At 33.4% G+C, this 17,622-nt stretch overlaps 1 protein-coding gene across 10 annotated transcripts in view; it reads left to right on the top strand.

The window, feature by feature from the left end:
* LOC145277016 (synaptogenesis protein syg-2-like) overlaps positions 1–17,622 on the top strand; it is an 824,542-nt gene that overhangs the window by 627,872 nt on the left and 179,048 nt on the right. For all 10 annotated transcript variants that reach the window (XR_013868085.1, XR_013868082.1, XR_013868084.1 and 7 more), the window contains exon 9: positions 3,502–3,777. Coding sequence is in view for 6 of the 10 variants with exons in the window: in XM_080128618.1 (XP_079984744.1) it covers positions 3,502–3,777 (276 nt within the window). In the remaining 4 variants the exon portion in view is untranslated. The remainder of the gene's footprint in view (positions 1–3,501; positions 3,778–17,622) is intronic.

Genomic DNA, 17,622 nt, shown 5'->3' with positions numbered 1-17,622 from the left:
AAGATGAATATCGTCTTATATATATATATATATATATATATATATATATGACAAATAAATGAATGCCATTTTTCCACTCAGATCTGGCATTTTGTTTGAACTTACTGGAGCCGACTGTCAAACATGGCAGATTTTTGATAAAGAAAGATGGAACAAGTTAGAGTGTTCTCCATTCAAGCAGTTTGTTTTGCATGGCGATTGTCAGATGAAAAACAAAAAGAAAGAAAAAAATGCAATAGTTCCATATTTTGCGATAAGGATTTATTTCTGAACAAACAATGCTCATCTCATACAAATGAGAGAGCATGATAATATACTGTGAATAAAAGATCAAGTACTCTTAGCTACAGAGAAAACGTCTTCCAACTTCTCACATTAACAGCCAGTATATATACATAGTATTTGTCACTTAATCTGTTACAGTGAGGTTTAATTTCCGGTAGAATATTGATGGTCATCGAAACACAACTTTTAGTCTAGCTTTCATGGAATTATGTCAAGATTTTATTTAAGACCAAATGTATTCTTAATTTTATTATATCAGAATCTTTACAATTCTAACAAATAGTTTTGTAGTCTACAAGTGTTTATAATTATTACTAGTAATATCATTTTAATTTTATCTCTGCAATATGCCTGGGAACCCAAGAGTTTTTCCTGTTTAATTTAGTGTGATTTTGTGATACTTTTGAAGTGTATATTATCAATATTATTAATATTATTATTACTACTAGGCCGACTGGTGTTATCCGGCCGTAAAATATGCTTAAATATGATATTTCAATTCATGCTGATTTTGTATTTATCATTATAGAGCAAATTCACTAGTGATTATTATATTGTGCCCAATATTTTAAAATTTTTAGGATTTTAAAAGACGTGAACCCTGCTCAGTACCAGATGAGTGATCATTTTCAAATACTAGATGACAACATATAAAAATAAAATATCAACTCTGTATATAAAGAAAGCCAATTCAGAGATAGGTGATACTGGGTTCACAGAATACATAAACATATGAAGTTTGGTGATGCTTTTTACCTTTGCAAAATGCTATCAACCTCAAAAGGACAAACCCATGCCCTGCAGCTCATGCCATCTACATGTGGCCACAAATTCCTTTTACTGCATCATAAAATACGACCACAACATAAAAATATGAACAGTAGAGTTGCTGGTTTCTACCTGATGCCATCTTACACCAGTTAATCTCACCCTCCCTCTACCCGGTTTTGATTTCTATCATCCCGAGTACAACATGACCATTTAAGAACAAAATGGTCATCTAGGTCATGACTTATTTAAGCAAAGATAGTGATGATCCTTTAACAGAAGTGTAATACCGATAACTTTACATCATCAACGCTCTGATGCCCATCTGGCATCAATTGAAATGAACAGCTCTCGCCTTGGGGAGGCTTCATGTTTTAACAAGCTTCTGGGCTGGACCTTTACTCCTGATCTAAAATGAAATAGGTGTATCAAATCCATCGCCAGGGTCGCTGGAAAAATGGTGGGATCTTTCTACCACTCCAGTAGATATCTCCCTCCTAATGAAATTCTCTACCTATACAAAAGCCAGGTACGGCAAACGATGGAGTACTGTTTCCACATCTGGGCAGGAGCTGCTAGAAACAGCTTATTCTGCCTTGACAGAGTTCAAAATAGACTTCATAGCTTAGTGGGGGATGCCCTTTTCACTTCCGTGCAACCTCTTTCTCACAGAAGAGATGTTGCGAGCCTGTCTCTGCTTTATCATTATTTTCATGACAAATGCTCATCTGAGCTTCAATCTATGGTCCCCTCCATCAAACTTTCACAAGAAACACTCATCTCGCCAAAACCACTTTCAATAATTTCCACCACTCTTTATCTGTGCTTAAACCTAAATGTAGATTCCATGAACAAAGCTTCTTTCTTAGAATTGCACGCCTGTGGAATACTCTTCCAATTGCCTGCTTTCCAGCTCACTACAAGCTGATTGTTTTCAAGTCCAATGTAAACAAGTTTTTGAGGAACCGTTCCCCTAAGTAATCAAATTTACAAAATTTCCACAACTTATGTTTACTACGTTATAATCACATTGACTAATGTATATCCATTAACCCTTATCCTCGTGGCATCCTGGCCTTGATAAATAGTGGTTCCCGTGTAAAAAAAAAAATAAATAAAAGCACATTTTGGAAGTATTTCATATTAAACAACCACACATAACCGATATACTATAACCATTTTAACTGGCTAACGTAAGTTCAAGGAACTTGTGCTATTACTAACCGGCAGACTGTTACCACTGTCGACGCAGGGGATAGTCTATCAAAGATGTGCATGCAGTTTGACAATTTATGGAAGTGAAACCTGGCCAGAGAAGGTTTAGAATATGCCGTACATAGAGAAAAATGATGCAAGAATGATACATGTAAATTATGAGTCTTAAGTACAGGTTGATTCAGAGGAAGGTTAAATCTGGACTACAAAGAGATGTATGCAGAATAGAGGATCTTGACGGTATAGCCATGTTGAAAGAATTGATGTGATTTTTTTAGGTTAGTAGATGTAGAACAGTTGAAGTAGCAGGTTCAGTTCATAATGGAAGGCCAAAGAAAGCAAATAATAAAAGCAGAGGAAGCGATAAAAATGAACTTTAGAGAAAGTTTACAAGTGTTCAGATATAAGTTATTTTTGTTTTTTTTTACATTTTCACCCTAAACAAGGCATAGTGTCACTTTGAAGTAGGCGGCTACTATCGGGAACAGAAGTTGCAGGGATATTATGAAGGAAGATGAACAGCAATATGTCTGTTCACATTATACTTGAACTTCTGCATGTCAGTATAATTGGGAAAGCAGAATCCCGGAAGAGAGTTGCAAAGTTTAGCAATTCTGTGTAAGAAACTATCAGAGTAGAAGACTTTCTTACACCTAGGGATCTCTACTGTGAAGGGGTGGGATTTTGCTGCTTGTCGGGGGGTATTTATGTCAAGAAGGTACAGGTATAAGTGCTTGTAGTTCGTCAGAGCATTCACCATTAAAATACTTGTAAAACAGGAACTATCAGGTTGGCGACCATCTTTTGAACCCTGTCCCAGAGTGAGAGACTAGTAGCAGATGCACCAGCCCAAATGTGACAACAATACTCCATACATGGGCGAATGGTGGCCGTATAGAGGTACAGGATACTTCCAGGCGTAAGTAACTTTCTAGCATGGTAGAGAGAGCCCACCTTCTTTGCAGCGGCCTTGGCAATGCTTTCAATGTAATTGTTCCAACTCATGTTTCCTGTGAACGTTAGGCCAAGGAGTTTGGAAACCATTTTCTAAAGCCGTCTAATGCTTTGCAGCATTAAACTGCACATAATGATGACATAACTTTCTGTTGTGAATTTGATTTTCAGGCGTTTTGATTTTAAGATTTTTGCATTACTTTCAGTGTCTACGGGAGAATCAAGAAAATGGTAACCCCCCTCTTTCATTACCATCATTTGATTTTTTTCTCATTTCAGACCGTCCGACAATAACTCTATCTCCTGATACAACCGTCATTGAGAGCAGTGACGTGGTGCTGACATGTTCTGCGGATGGTAATCCAACCCCAAGTGTGTTTTTTGAATTTGAAGGACAACGGCTAAATTCTACAGATGTCACGAGTAGCGAGACGCGCTTACAACTCCGGAACATCAGTCGAACGCAGGCAGGCCGATATAAATGTACAGCTAACGCCAAGTCGCACATTCATCACACACTGTCATCACACAAATCAACAAACATTGTGGTTTATTGTAAGTTCAGTTTTCATATTATTTCAACAATTATGAAAATTCCATGATAGCTTTTTTTACTCCGTCTTCTATTTCTTTCTTTTTCGTGTAATGTTGGGACGATTAATCGGAATTGAAAAAATCAGATCTTTTGGGGGGTGTTGGAATCGTTAAATTTGTGCCTATTTCCCAATGCCAGAAACGATTCTTTTAATTAGCTTTTATATTTGATTTTATTTAAAGCAAACTATTCCACTGCTGATAGTAACAAATGAAATAATGAACATCTATTGATTTAAAACTATCGGTAAAACTAAAATCGATAAATTATCCCGCACAAGTGTATTTTTATGTTTGAGAAAATATCTACACATTTAACATGTGTTTTTGTGGTAATCATGGAAAATAACTTTATAGTTAAATATTTAGAGATTTATAAAGAATCTAAATCGGTTATTGCATCGGAATTGATAATTGTATCAGAATCTGGAATAATATTGGAATCGTCCCATCACTATTTCCATGGCAGAACGGGGTGACACAAGGGCGAAAAGTGGGATTTGAAACCAATGCCATAGAGAAAGAGCATTCTGGCTGAACAAGTATTGTCTGGGTAGCCCTGTCTTCATTCCCAGTAGCAATAGACTAACCCCTTCTCAAAGGGTGACAAGAAAACGCCTGGTAGGATAAAACTCCTAGAACTGCACATGACTAAACCTCAGTCAACAGGGAACAAACCACCTGAACAATGACCAAGACTTTGTTGGCTTTGGTGCTGAAGGAAATAAACTAAGTTATTCCAGCTTCTTTCATATAACAACACGCTATATTTACCATGCGTTACTTAGAGACATATTGCAGAGTTTAAGAAAAAAACTGATTCAAAATATAGCAACACGTATATTGTTTTTAATAAGATTTGTAAAAAAATGAATTTTAGTTTTCCTATATTTTATATTTGATTTCAATATTCAACTATGAGTAAATAAAATAATTTATATTATTAAAGTTACTTAGAGATGAGAAATTCAGACACACAAGATGTTGTCTGAGAGATTATGAATGATACTAACGCTAGTAGAGGAAAAGCATTATCAAATAAATGACAATGGCATTTGATATGAATTAAAATTGAAATTTATTTAAGAAACTGTTTAAAAACCAAATAATAAAATGTATATGAAGAAACGTGCGATTGAGAGTTAAGCAGTAGAAAGTGTGGTTGTGTGTTTAATTTTTCATGGTAAAAATTTTAACGTTTTTAAGACTTTGGCCCATTCTTACATTGTTAAGTGGAAGCATGCAGTCCTACAGCTGACTTATGTTCTTGTTAGTCTGCGTTAATTTTATCTTCTATTTAATGATTTATACCTGACATTTATTTTACTGAAGAAATTTAGCCGGTAAACAATTACTGCTAAGTCATTTATTAAAGCCAAAAGCTACTTAAATGAATAAGATTAGGACTGCAAAAGGTACGACCCCAAAAGCAAACGCTATTTACTCTCCATCATTTTCGATGGCCGTTTGGCTCCTATGAAGTCCATCCATTCTTTTAATAGGTCTTGTTTATATAGTTGCTTTTGCACACCAACCTCATGGGCCTTATGCTTTATCAGGGTGCTAATTTAGTTACCAATAGCCTAATCAAGAGAATTAGTCCAACAGTTCTCTGATTATAGTGTGTATATATATATTAAAGTCACTTTGTGTGTGTGAAAGTTCCTTCCTCATAAGTACCGAAACGGCTAAGCCTATCTTTTACAAATTTCACAAAAAGCTAATTTATATGTCTGGCAGTGTTCTTAGATATGTTTTATACAGAAATTCATCCGATAAGTATCAAAAATCGAAAAAATCTGATCTTCAAAATAACTTTTTTTCTCTGTAAGATAAAAAAAAAAGAAGAATTTTGACAGGGAATGTTTTACATTAAACCGGCAAAGGGGAGATACAATTTCAGCAAATCATTTTTTCTTTAAAAAATTCAGATTATAATCTGAAGATATAGCTTAGTGGTAGAGCATTCGACTACAGATCGAATGATCCCCTGTTCAAGCCTGGATGCACCTCACCATTTTATTTCATTTTTTTTCTAATTAATGAGTTCAATTTACGATAAATGAAGAAGTACCACTTAAAACCACCACAAATCATTCCTTCGTTTGTATATTTTAAAACTAAACATTAACCAGAAATTAATTTTCCAGAGCATTCATCGTCAAGCCCAAATATCAGCTGACGTGATATTGTAAACAAACACAGGTGGAATTTGATGAACGACATTATCATTTTTTTTATTTTATTTATTTTTATTTTGTTCGAATTAGTCCACCGAACAAATTATTCCTCATAATATATAATAATCAATAGATGATTGATACATATGCAATCTGCATAAATTAAAATATGTTTTAATAGGGCTGCCAGCTAGTATGTAATTTTGTTGAAATTCAAAGACTTACATTTTTTCTCTTATATAACCTTTGTTTATTTCATGGATCTTTTTATTACAGCCGTTTCGTTAATGGGATAACAATTCTATGATTTTATGTTTTCATAGAAATTTTTCTCCCATCAACTCGTCAGATGCGATTCCCATCTGACGTTATCAACAAAAAGTAAATTTGTACATGATAAACCTGGTGTGTTTGTTTGGGAAAAGAAATTCCATCCTCATTACTTACCATTGTTACACGTCGGCCATCTTAAATATATATTTATACACACACAATAGATCTTCGCGTTGTTAGATGCTTTCTTACAAATTAATGAGAGGCTCTATCATTTCGGTTTGAAGTAGCATTATATTCCTTTCTAACATTCTTAAATTTAAAAGTTCGTCACGCTAAGGTTTGAAATAGCATTGTCAGTGCAAAACTTGTACATCAAATAGACGCATTTTAATATCTATTCTTGTTATTAAACGCATAAAAGATGAAAGCGTTTTTTTCCTTACCACCAGCATCTTATCATATTATCATTACCCTCCCTCTAAACAAAGGGAGAGAGTAAATAAATATTAACATCTTCCCGTCTCTTTATTTTTCTTTCTTTTTTTTTTTTTATTCATAATTGCCAAGCAATAACATTTTTTTTTTCACAAACTAATGCTACAAAACAAGATATGATTTGGTCTTTCAATTATGAAAAAAGTCCCGATCTTCCCTCTACATGAAAATATGTGCAGGGGTGAAAGGTGGGGGACAGGAAATTCAATTGTTGATGTGTGTGAGTGATCATGGGGAGTGGAAAGAAGTTTGCTTGCAAATTGTTTGAATCACTTGAAAGACAGCTGGGTCTCTATTCTTCCCACACTGTTAGCAGAGCAAATCTTTCTCGGCTCGGCCAAATTTCCTCGAGGTGAAGTTGAATCTTTTAAGATGTTAACATATTCGTTTTTTGTTGAATTAGTGCAGACATAAAAAAAAATGCAATAATTAGGGGAGGGGAAACAGATGAAAAATGGTGGATAGACACTTGAAATCCTGTAATGTCTGAAAATAATGGGTTTTTATAGTTTCCTTTTCTTCCACTTTTTGTCTTTTTTTGTTTGCATGCATCACCTTTCCTGTGTTGGGATGTAGAAGTGCGACACGAATAAACGTTACTTTCTTTCTAACGTTCGTTCAGCTTCCTCTCATCTCTTCATTTTTCTGTATGGACTGGAATGGATCCGGACAAATTTTATATAAACTACTAGACATTAAATTTAAAGAGTCCAATATTTTAGCATGCTTCCAAATTCAAAATTCTTTGTCTGCATGAGACAAATCTACTACTACTACTACCAGCACCACCACTACTACTGCTGTACTGAAGCAGCACTCACTATGCAGGTTGAACCAGTTTCCTCAAACAGAAGAAGTTTTATGGGAGTATGAAATTCACAAGTGGTCCCCAGTCGCATGTATATCCTCGACAAAGGAAATGACGTCAGGTTTTTGTAGCTCTTGTAAGGAGGTATCAACGTACCCCTACATACAGCGCCTGCTATTCCTAAATGGTCACTCATCTGATCTTGACCAGGCTCGACGTTGCTTAACTTCAGTGATCCAACGAGCACCGGTGTGTCAACGTGATTGTGCTGTACACGAGAAAAGACTAGAAGTGGATCTGATCAGAGTCAACAAACAATACAAATTTGACCTTGGGAATTATTTCGTCTGCTGTTTACTTTGAGACAAGATTTTGTTTTCCCTCAAATTCGTGGGAATGAAGATAAAGATTCCATCAAGTCTCAGATGGAATCTTTTCCCCATTCCGCCACAGATTACTAAACGTTCGTGCAGAATGAGAAAATGGGGATCAAAAAGTTTTGTTAAAGGAGTGACGTCTGCTTAAAGTTAGGAAACAAAATACCATTGATATAACAAAAATGGCGTCTTATATTCTTCATCTTTTTTCTTACATTTTATTTTTATTGATTTCTTCTTGTTTTTTTTAGGAATTCTTATCGAGATATGCGGATGCAACTAACAATAAGATGTTTTGTCCATTAGTCTGTCACTCTTCAGTTTGCTAAACATATTTCCTTTTTTGACTTCTGATTGATATTTTTATATTTATATTAACACTAGCTGAGGTGCCTATCTATGTTGAATTTCTCAACTTTTCTTGAATTTTATAGCCAAGATTAAAAGTTAAGAACATTTATTAAATATTTTAATCCATTCTTTATTGAAAAGAAATTATTTAGGTTTATAATGATGCATATTTGGGATAATAGTTTAGCTGTTTGTTAATGGACCAAAAAACTAGGGTTAAGTTCTCAGTTGAGTTTTACAAAAGGCTCAAAAATGGTACTTGATGCCCTTTGTTAAAAACTCAGCATTATAACTTATATTGATACCCACCTTATAATATAAGGTGGGTATCAAGGACAAGTGGAATAATCCTTTGAAATAAAGTGTCCACACCCACACTCCATTAATAGCTAATGAAAATGAAGCCTTCTAGTCGCCCTCGACTATGGTCAATCACTTTCTCACAATTGCATAAAAGAGTAAATAACAATATATTAAATACGTACAACAGAAAATGCATAGTTAGATCAGCTAAAAGGTAATATTAAAAATAGAAAATTTATTTCTAATGATATATTTATAATATGCAGTAATTTGGGCTCTTAGATCAAATATTTACCCGTGATGCTACAATGCACACACACAACTTTGATATATATATATATATATATATATATATATATATATATATATATATATATATATGTTAGTTTATATTGTTTCATTCTTAAACGATTATCTATAAAAATTAGGTTGAAATCTTTAGGTTTCATTACTTTACAAAAAACAGGGAGAAAGGGTGCTTAATGGAAATTTTTAAAATAATGGAATTTCTAAATATTAAACGCGTTTTAAATATATCTTACACTGGTAATAGCTCATTTATGGCTAAGAAATATTACAAAATTTAGATTTTCGTTCCTACTAGTAGAATATACGTTTGAAATAAATTGCATTGTCACGTTAGAAATAGTTCTGGGTGAATTCAGAAATAATATGAAATCAATTTGCAGGGTCAATTTTAGGGGGTACGTGATTAAATATTTACGAGGATCTGATCTTTATATTCATAGTCGTATATATTCGTTAATATATGCAATTGCTTTTACATAATTTGATGATTCTCATTGGAGAATATGCTTTAAATTTTCCATAGTTTGAATTAAGAATAATTTTAAAGAAATCCATCTTGACTTATCAAACGTCCAAACCATGTTCAAATATTTACAGTACTCCCCAAAATTGATTTTTTAAAAAAAATTTATATAATTTGTACGCACTCTCTGTAGTACACAGTAGTTAACAGTTCCACAATCAGATCCAGTACCACGATTATCATATTCAGTCCCTACTCTTCTACTGTATTTCTGAAATGACAAGGCCCCTCAGATTGTCATATTGATACTAAGTGTAAGCTCCTCGACACATTGTTCCTTTTCAACTATATTTTATATGATGCTTTCTCTGCTGCTTCTAGTATATCTGTCAAAGTGATTTCCTTCTGTAGTTGTTGCAGTGTGTTAATTAGTTTTCCCTCAGCGTATCCACAGCAAAACGATAATATTACACATTCCATCCTTTTTTCCTAGCACTCAGTAGATCACTATATCTCTCATCCGTCTCATCTTCTGCAATTGCAAAATTACCCTCCCCGGATACAGTCAGCTCCAACGTAATTCCACTCTTCTTTTCCTAATTCTACTATAATGTTTGGTCTCTGCTGAGCCATTGTGGAGGATCTTCTCTTACAGAGGATGGAAATGGATACTTGTCTTTGTAATTCTTATTGATCGGAATTATATACTTAATTGTTACCAGTTAAGATGGATCAGACAGAGACACATATGCTTGTAGTGTTTAGTAGGTTCATCTTACAGACCCTGTGTATCTGCATCAAACAGGCTAATCAAAGAATTATCAGATATTGATTCTCTTAATTTTGATTTTATATATAATGTGATTGCTCAAAAGATGATTATAACAGAATTGACCACATTTAGATAAAAGAATAAGAAAATGTACAAAGAAAGGCGACTTGCAGGAAGAACCGACGTTACCCGGGATTGATTGATGATCAACGAATGTTTCACACTCCCATATATTTATTGTCCTCAAAATCGGTGAAATCGCCCATTTTTTTTTCAATCAAATTGACTAATTAACTAGTCTAGTTGGGGACCCATCATGGTGCACTGGGAGAAAGCTTCACATCCCTCCCTGCAATGACTTAGTTCACAATATATTGTAGTCTACATTGCACTGTAGAGAACCTACTGTTGATTTTATAACATTATTTTAAGATATAATCACTTAAATCAAAGTTTAAAATGCGAAAAATCAAGTATCATGCTTCAATTGTGCTCTAAACAGAGACATTCATTTCGAACCCGCCACTGTCATATCAAAGAATCTACTGTTGAATTTATGTCGGGCCTTTCAGCTTGTGTGGCAATAAAACTTCTCAAATGCACTTGTGATGTTAGGTGTTAACTTTGGTCCAAATCGCCCGTTCTCTCTTTCATCAGATTATTTTGATTATCGATACTTGTCGAAGGCATTCGGATACAAAACCTATTCAAGAACTCTACCAGGCACATAAGGTACGTTCATGTCACATTCCATAAAAAGGCCTAGCCATTTTGGAGTCTATAGCTACAACCAATATCAACAATTTCCCCCACTCTCTATCTGTGCCTAAATCTAAACACAGATTCCATGAACAAAGCTTCTTTCCTAGAACTGCTTGCCTGTGGAATACTGTTCCACTGGCTTGCTTCCTGGCCGATTACAATAAGGTAGCCTTCAAATCTTATGTAAACAATTTCTTGTTTAGCTGTTTCCTTAAATAATCCAAATTCTACCCAGTCTACACCATTAACAATTACTACACTATCTACTTACATTCATTAACTCTTATCCTCGAGTGGCTTTTGGGCCTTGGTAAGCGGTGACTCTCTTGGAGAACAAGCCACACGTGCATAGTCCCCCTCTGGTGCTGCATGCGAGATGACATCACAAAAAATAGTGAAGAAATGATGAATGTGAGAAGTGTGTAGAGCCAACGTTGCCTTCACAGTTTTACCAAGTTTCAGAAAAATATAATGGATAAGGCAAAAGTGATGGAGTAAAGAGTGTAATTTTTTTGCAATTTTGGAGCATTTGTAACCCCTTTTAAGCGCCTTAAGACATGTATATTTGAATCCAGCATTACGGAAAACCACTATATAGATATACATATAAAGTTTTGAAGTAATATGAAAAAATAGCTCCAAAAAGGCATTCTTTCAGCCCTAAAAGTCCCAGAGGTATGCAAACCAGAATTTTAACAGGGTCACCCATACTGAATTTATATTGAGAACAATGGTTTCCACATTTTCACCAAGATTCAGGAAAATCTAATGGATGGATCAAATGCTATGGAGCAAAAAGTGTCATTTTTTTACTACTTTGAGCTCCTGGGGACGCTGAATCCCTGTGTAAATGGATAACGGTGCAGTTTCAGGCCTTGACACGTGTATATTTGAGTGGACCACTATGAAAAACCGCTATATAGTCAGACATATCAAGTTTTTGTTGAGAAATATGAAAAAAGAGATACAAAAGGGGGCGTTTTTAGCACTAAAAGTTCCCAGGGACGCGAACCAGAATTTTGCCAGGGTCCGCCATACTGCATTTATATTCAAAACAATGGGCTCCACATTTTGACCAAGTTTCAGAAAAATATAATGGATCAAAAGTTATGGAGCAACATTTTTAGCCATTCTGGGGCATTTTTGACCTCTTTTGAGCCCCTGGGCACACAACTGGAATTTTTGCCAAAACAATTTTTTTACTGTGCACATCTATTTAATGAAATACAATTTGTGGCCAAATTTCAGGAAAAACTAATCAACGGTTATCTGGCAATGGTCCGGACTGACGGACACATGGACGCACAGACAGACACCATTGAAAACATAGTCCCGTTTCGATAAATCGGGGGACCAAAAAAAAACACGAGAAGTGTAACATGTTTTATAGAAGAGGACGAGATAAGCCACGTGAAGTAGTGAGAGGTACTGAACATAAAGAGGGTGGAACTTTCAGGGAAGGAGGTAGTATTTCGCTCATGCTTGATCAGTAAACTATGATTTTCCAAACTCTACAAAACAATATCACTATAGCCTGAATTTTAAATATTTTCTCGAATCAAAATCATGTTATAGATTTTTATTTTGAATCATGATTCTACACATGAGGTTCAGTCACATTATATTTTGGTTTTAATCTTTGTAAGAGTTCATAAAAGTGGTGCAAAACTGTTCTGTCTAGGGAATTAATTTTCCCCATCCTATGGCGTGCATTCTTTTAGTCATGTTTACAGTTTACTGAATACTGTTAAAAATAGTCATCTTTAGATTTTACCATTTTCCTTTTGAGATGGAGGTGTCATTCGAATCAGCTATACAAAGTTAAAATTACATTGCATCTTTTTTTTTTTTTTTTAATTTTTTTTACATTTTCATTCCAAACAAGGCACATTGCCACTTTGATGTAGGGGGCTACTATCAGGGACTGGCCTTTTGGTCAAGATCAAAGTGTAGTATCTGTTCTTCAGATGCTGCACTTCCATTTCTTGTTCTCTTTCGGTGGAGGATCAGTCTTCACGACTGAAACAATTTTTTATTTTTGTACCTTTTCTCCGCGTTAAAAAAAAAAACGATCCTAGTGCCTGTGTCCCGTGGGGAGGCATAGTAAATAGGTACTATCAGGGACATAAGCTACAGGTGTACTATGTAGGGAGTTGGGCAGCAAGATATCTTTTCACATTACACTTGAACTTTTGCATGTTAGTACAGTCAGGGAAGCAGGGACTCGGAAGGGAGTTCCAAAGTCTAGCAGTTCTGGGGAAGAAACTACTGGAGTAGAAAGCTCTTACATCTAGGAATCTCTATTGTGTAGGGGTGGGATTTAGCTGCTAATCGAGTTTGTTGGGGGTATTTACGTCGAGGGACTACAAGTGTTTGCAGTTCGTCAGAGCATTCACCATTAAAATACTTGTAGAGCAGGCAGAGGGATGCAACATTTGGTCAATGGGACGCTGGCTGGGCCGTGAATTCCTCAACTGCAAGCCCATATAGACGGGGTAAAAGCACTCCAAAAATGGAGCTACCTGTTGACCATGTGTGATAACCCGTGATGCCCTTACTTTAGCTTGGCGCAAAATTGGAGAGACTCAATCTAATCTCAATCTGTTGCTCATGTTATGCCTTAGTATCTATAAATTCATCTTCAAGTGTATTATTCCATCTGATTCTTGAAAAAAAAAAAAATCAAAGCATTATTTCTCCTCATTTATTTTTCTCCCCAAATAGATGACGGCTGAGGTCAATCACATTGAGAACAAAAATGATTATCAATACCAAAGAGTAATGTTTCAACCCATGTGTTGATACAACATAACAATGACTCCTTAGGCTGAAATTCTGTTCTCAATCATGTGAGGAAGTTCTCAAAAGAAAGTATGCAATTCGGATTATTTTTTTATCTCGAATTATGCAAACACTCTACAAATAGCATTTGAAGAAGTGCAGTTAAATGGCTGAAATCTCATGAATATAAAAAAACAAACAGAACAGTTCAAAAACTGATAAATAAACACTATTAAATAAGTTTGATTGAAGATACTTTCTTTCTGAACTAAAATGCACCAAACATTGAGGTTATCGTTTTTTGATTTACCTTTCACTTTCCAAAACTCAATCATGTTCTGCAAAGTAAAAAAAAAAATTTCTACAAAACAAATCAAGTGGAATAAATAACTATTTTCAGATAAAGTACTTGATGCATACAATTTTTTCGGGATTCGGCCTTAAATAACCCAGAAAGGGGTTGATATGCCATAAAACAAAACAACCAAACCAAACACCATGAATAAATATTTGAAGATACAAAAAACTTCAAGCATAAAACTTTTACCAAAGTGAGCGTAGTTCAACATTAAATAATTTGAAAAGAGTTGATATGCCGTAAAACAAAACAACCATACGGTACACTCTTCTTTTGCAATCAGATATTTTAATGATTGAACTTTGTCACCAATAAATACCAATTGGTATTTATATTAGTGATTTCAACTCTGCAAATGACACCTCACTTAGGCATCAGTTTCCTCATTACAGGAAAGTAAAAAGCAGCTGAAATATGACAAGATTGGAAACGGTAACCATGGCAACTAATCATTCATTCATAGAAATGTGGAAACCAATCTCATAATTTTATCCGGATTGAGAGATTACGAAACTTCAGTTGCAGGAATTTTATGATTGAATTTATTTCTTTGAATATATGCTATAAATATATAAGTAGCAAAACAGAAAACCGGAAGTGATTACTTACTCTAATACGGTCCGTCCATTTATTTATTTATTTTATTATAAAAACATTTAAATGTTTTGCCTTTATTTATATATTTTATTTCATGTGTCCACATAAAATGTTATGAGAACATATTTTATGTATCGAATTTCAGTATTTACTTCAACAGTACGAATACGAGAGTAGAGCTTGGTAACAAGTTGATGAATTTATTTATTTTTTTTTTTTTTTACATTTTCACCCCAAACAAGGCACATTGCCACTTTGTTGTAGGGGGCTACTATCAGGGACATAAGCATCAGGGGTACTGTGTAGGGAGTTGGACAGCAAGATGTCGGTTCACGTTACACTTGAACTTCTGCATGTCAGTACAGTTGGGGAAGCAGGGACCCGGAAGGGAATTCCAAAGTCTAGCTGTTCTGGGGAAGAAACAACTGGAGTAGAAGGCTCTCTCACATCTAGTGTTCTCTACTGTGAAGGGGTGGGATTTAGCTGCTTGTCGAGAGTATTTATGTCGAGGGGGCACAAGTGCTTGCAGTTCGTCAGTCATGGCAATTAAGCTACATAGATGTTTCTGAATTGCTCAGATAAGGATTTGTCATTTATATTATTTGGAATTTTCAGACTACTGTTATGAAACGTTGTGAAAATAACACTCAAGATGAGAATAGTAGTCCGAAAGACCTAATAATACAAATGAGTTACATAAGTGACATAGGTTAATTGTCATATTTTCATACGTTACTATATATATATATATATATATATATATATTTGAGGGTAAATAGTTACATATGGTCACTACAAATAGCCATCTGTTTCAGTCAATGAGACTTCCTCCGACGACCTTGAACCCATCAACGCCACAAAGAAAAATTTTCTTTATGGCGTCGATGGGTTCGTGGTCGCCTGAGGAAGTCTCATTGACTGAATCAGATGGCTATTTGTAGCGACCATATGTAACTATTTACCCTCAAATAAAAACATTTTGCTCTTGTTATTGAGCACTATCTAACAACCTCGTTGTATTCATTAGTCCCGACTTTTGAACATCTCAAACCCGAAATGTATGTATGCATATATATATATATATATATATTTCTGTGAAAATATGATATATATATATATATATATATATATATATATATATATTTATATATATATATATATACATTTCTGTGAAAATATGATATATATATAAATATATATAAATATATATATATACATTTCTGTGAAAATATGATATATATATATATATATATATATATATACATTTCTGTGAAAATATGATTTATATATAAATATATATATATATATAAATATATATATATATTTCTGTGAAAATATGATATATATATATATATAAATATATATATATTTCTGTGAAAATATGATATATATATAAATATATATAAATATATATATTTCTGTGAAAATATGATATATATATATATATATAAATATATATATATTTCTGTGAAAATATGATATATATATATATATATAAATATATATATATTTCTGTGAAAATATGATATATATATATATATATATAAATATATATATATATATTTCTGTGAAAATATGATATATATATATAAATATATATATATTTCTGTGAAAATATGATATATATATATATATATATAAATATATATATATTTCTGTGAAAATATGATATATATATATATTTGTGAAAATATGATATATATATATATATATATATATATATTTCTGTGAAAATAAATATATATATATATATATATATATATATTTCTGTGAAAATATGATATTTTTTTCAATTATATTTCACTTTTTTTATATATATTAATCCTTAAGTTATAAAGCTCAATGTAAATACAGAGCATATAACAAACAACTTACAAAGTGTATATTCCAAATTTCATGATGTTGACCATCTTACAATTTATTCCTTTAATTACATTGACTTTCACAATTCTTGACAGCAACTGTTTCATAGGGCAAAATCATTCACTTCAATTATCAACATCAATCAATGTATATGTTCTACCCTTAACTCGTCAGAAGAAATAGCAACTCTCAATCCATTAAAAGAAAATTGGCATGATTACAAAATCTGAAAACTGGAATTTTATTTTATGCATTTTATTTTCTTTTAATGGATTGATAATTGCTATTTCTTCTAATGAGTTAAGGGTAGAATAGATTCATGGATTGGTATAATAATTAAGTGAATGATTTTGCACTACGAAACAGTTGCTGTCAAGAATAATGAATATCAACATAATTAAAAGGAATAAATTGTAAGATGGTCAAATATATACAAGTGAGCATGTGTGTGAGAGGGCACTTCTCAACCTATATACTCAACAAATTTTTGATCTACAGACTTGAAATTTGGTATATAAAGTATTCAGACATGTAGAAAACTTTTTAATCGGTTTTCATCCGGGGGGGGGGAAAGGGCTGCTCAGGGGTCAAAATTTAAAAATTAGTATGTGCAAGTCATCAGATTTTTATCTGTTTCACAATTGTGCATGCCCGATCGTGAAACATGACAGCTTCCTTATGTTAAGTATAAGTTGGTTTAAAAACACTATTTAAAGATCATGTCAAGCTGGTCTAATGGTTATTGTACTTGACTGTCTTTAGGTTTTGGTTTCGATCTCAGCTCCAGTACTTTTTTTTTTTACTTACAAGAAATGAACTGTTTAGAAAAAGCATAATGCTCAAATGCACATGTCTCAGGTTCTTTTTGCTTTGTTTTTTTTGTTGTTTTTTTTACTTCATTTTTTTTTAAAGGAATTTAAAGTTACGTTTAATACCTACGATATTTTTGTTTACAATAAATAAGAATTTTGCATTAATTTAAATATATTTATGCATATTTTATGACCGGGCAATGTCAGGCAACCTGCTAGTATATAAGTCTCTAGAGGTCACAAATATATATATATATATATATATATATATATATATATATATTGACCTCTACAGACTT

This window comes from Euprymna scolopes, chromosome 5 (assembly GCF_053919585.1).
Source record: "Euprymna scolopes isolate OS-2025 chromosome 5, ASM5391958v1, whole genome shotgun sequence".
NCBI classification, from domain to species: domain Eukaryota; kingdom Metazoa; phylum Mollusca; class Cephalopoda; order Sepiida; family Sepiolidae; genus Euprymna; species Euprymna scolopes.
This window is presented reverse-complemented; position numbering and strand designations above follow the sequence as displayed.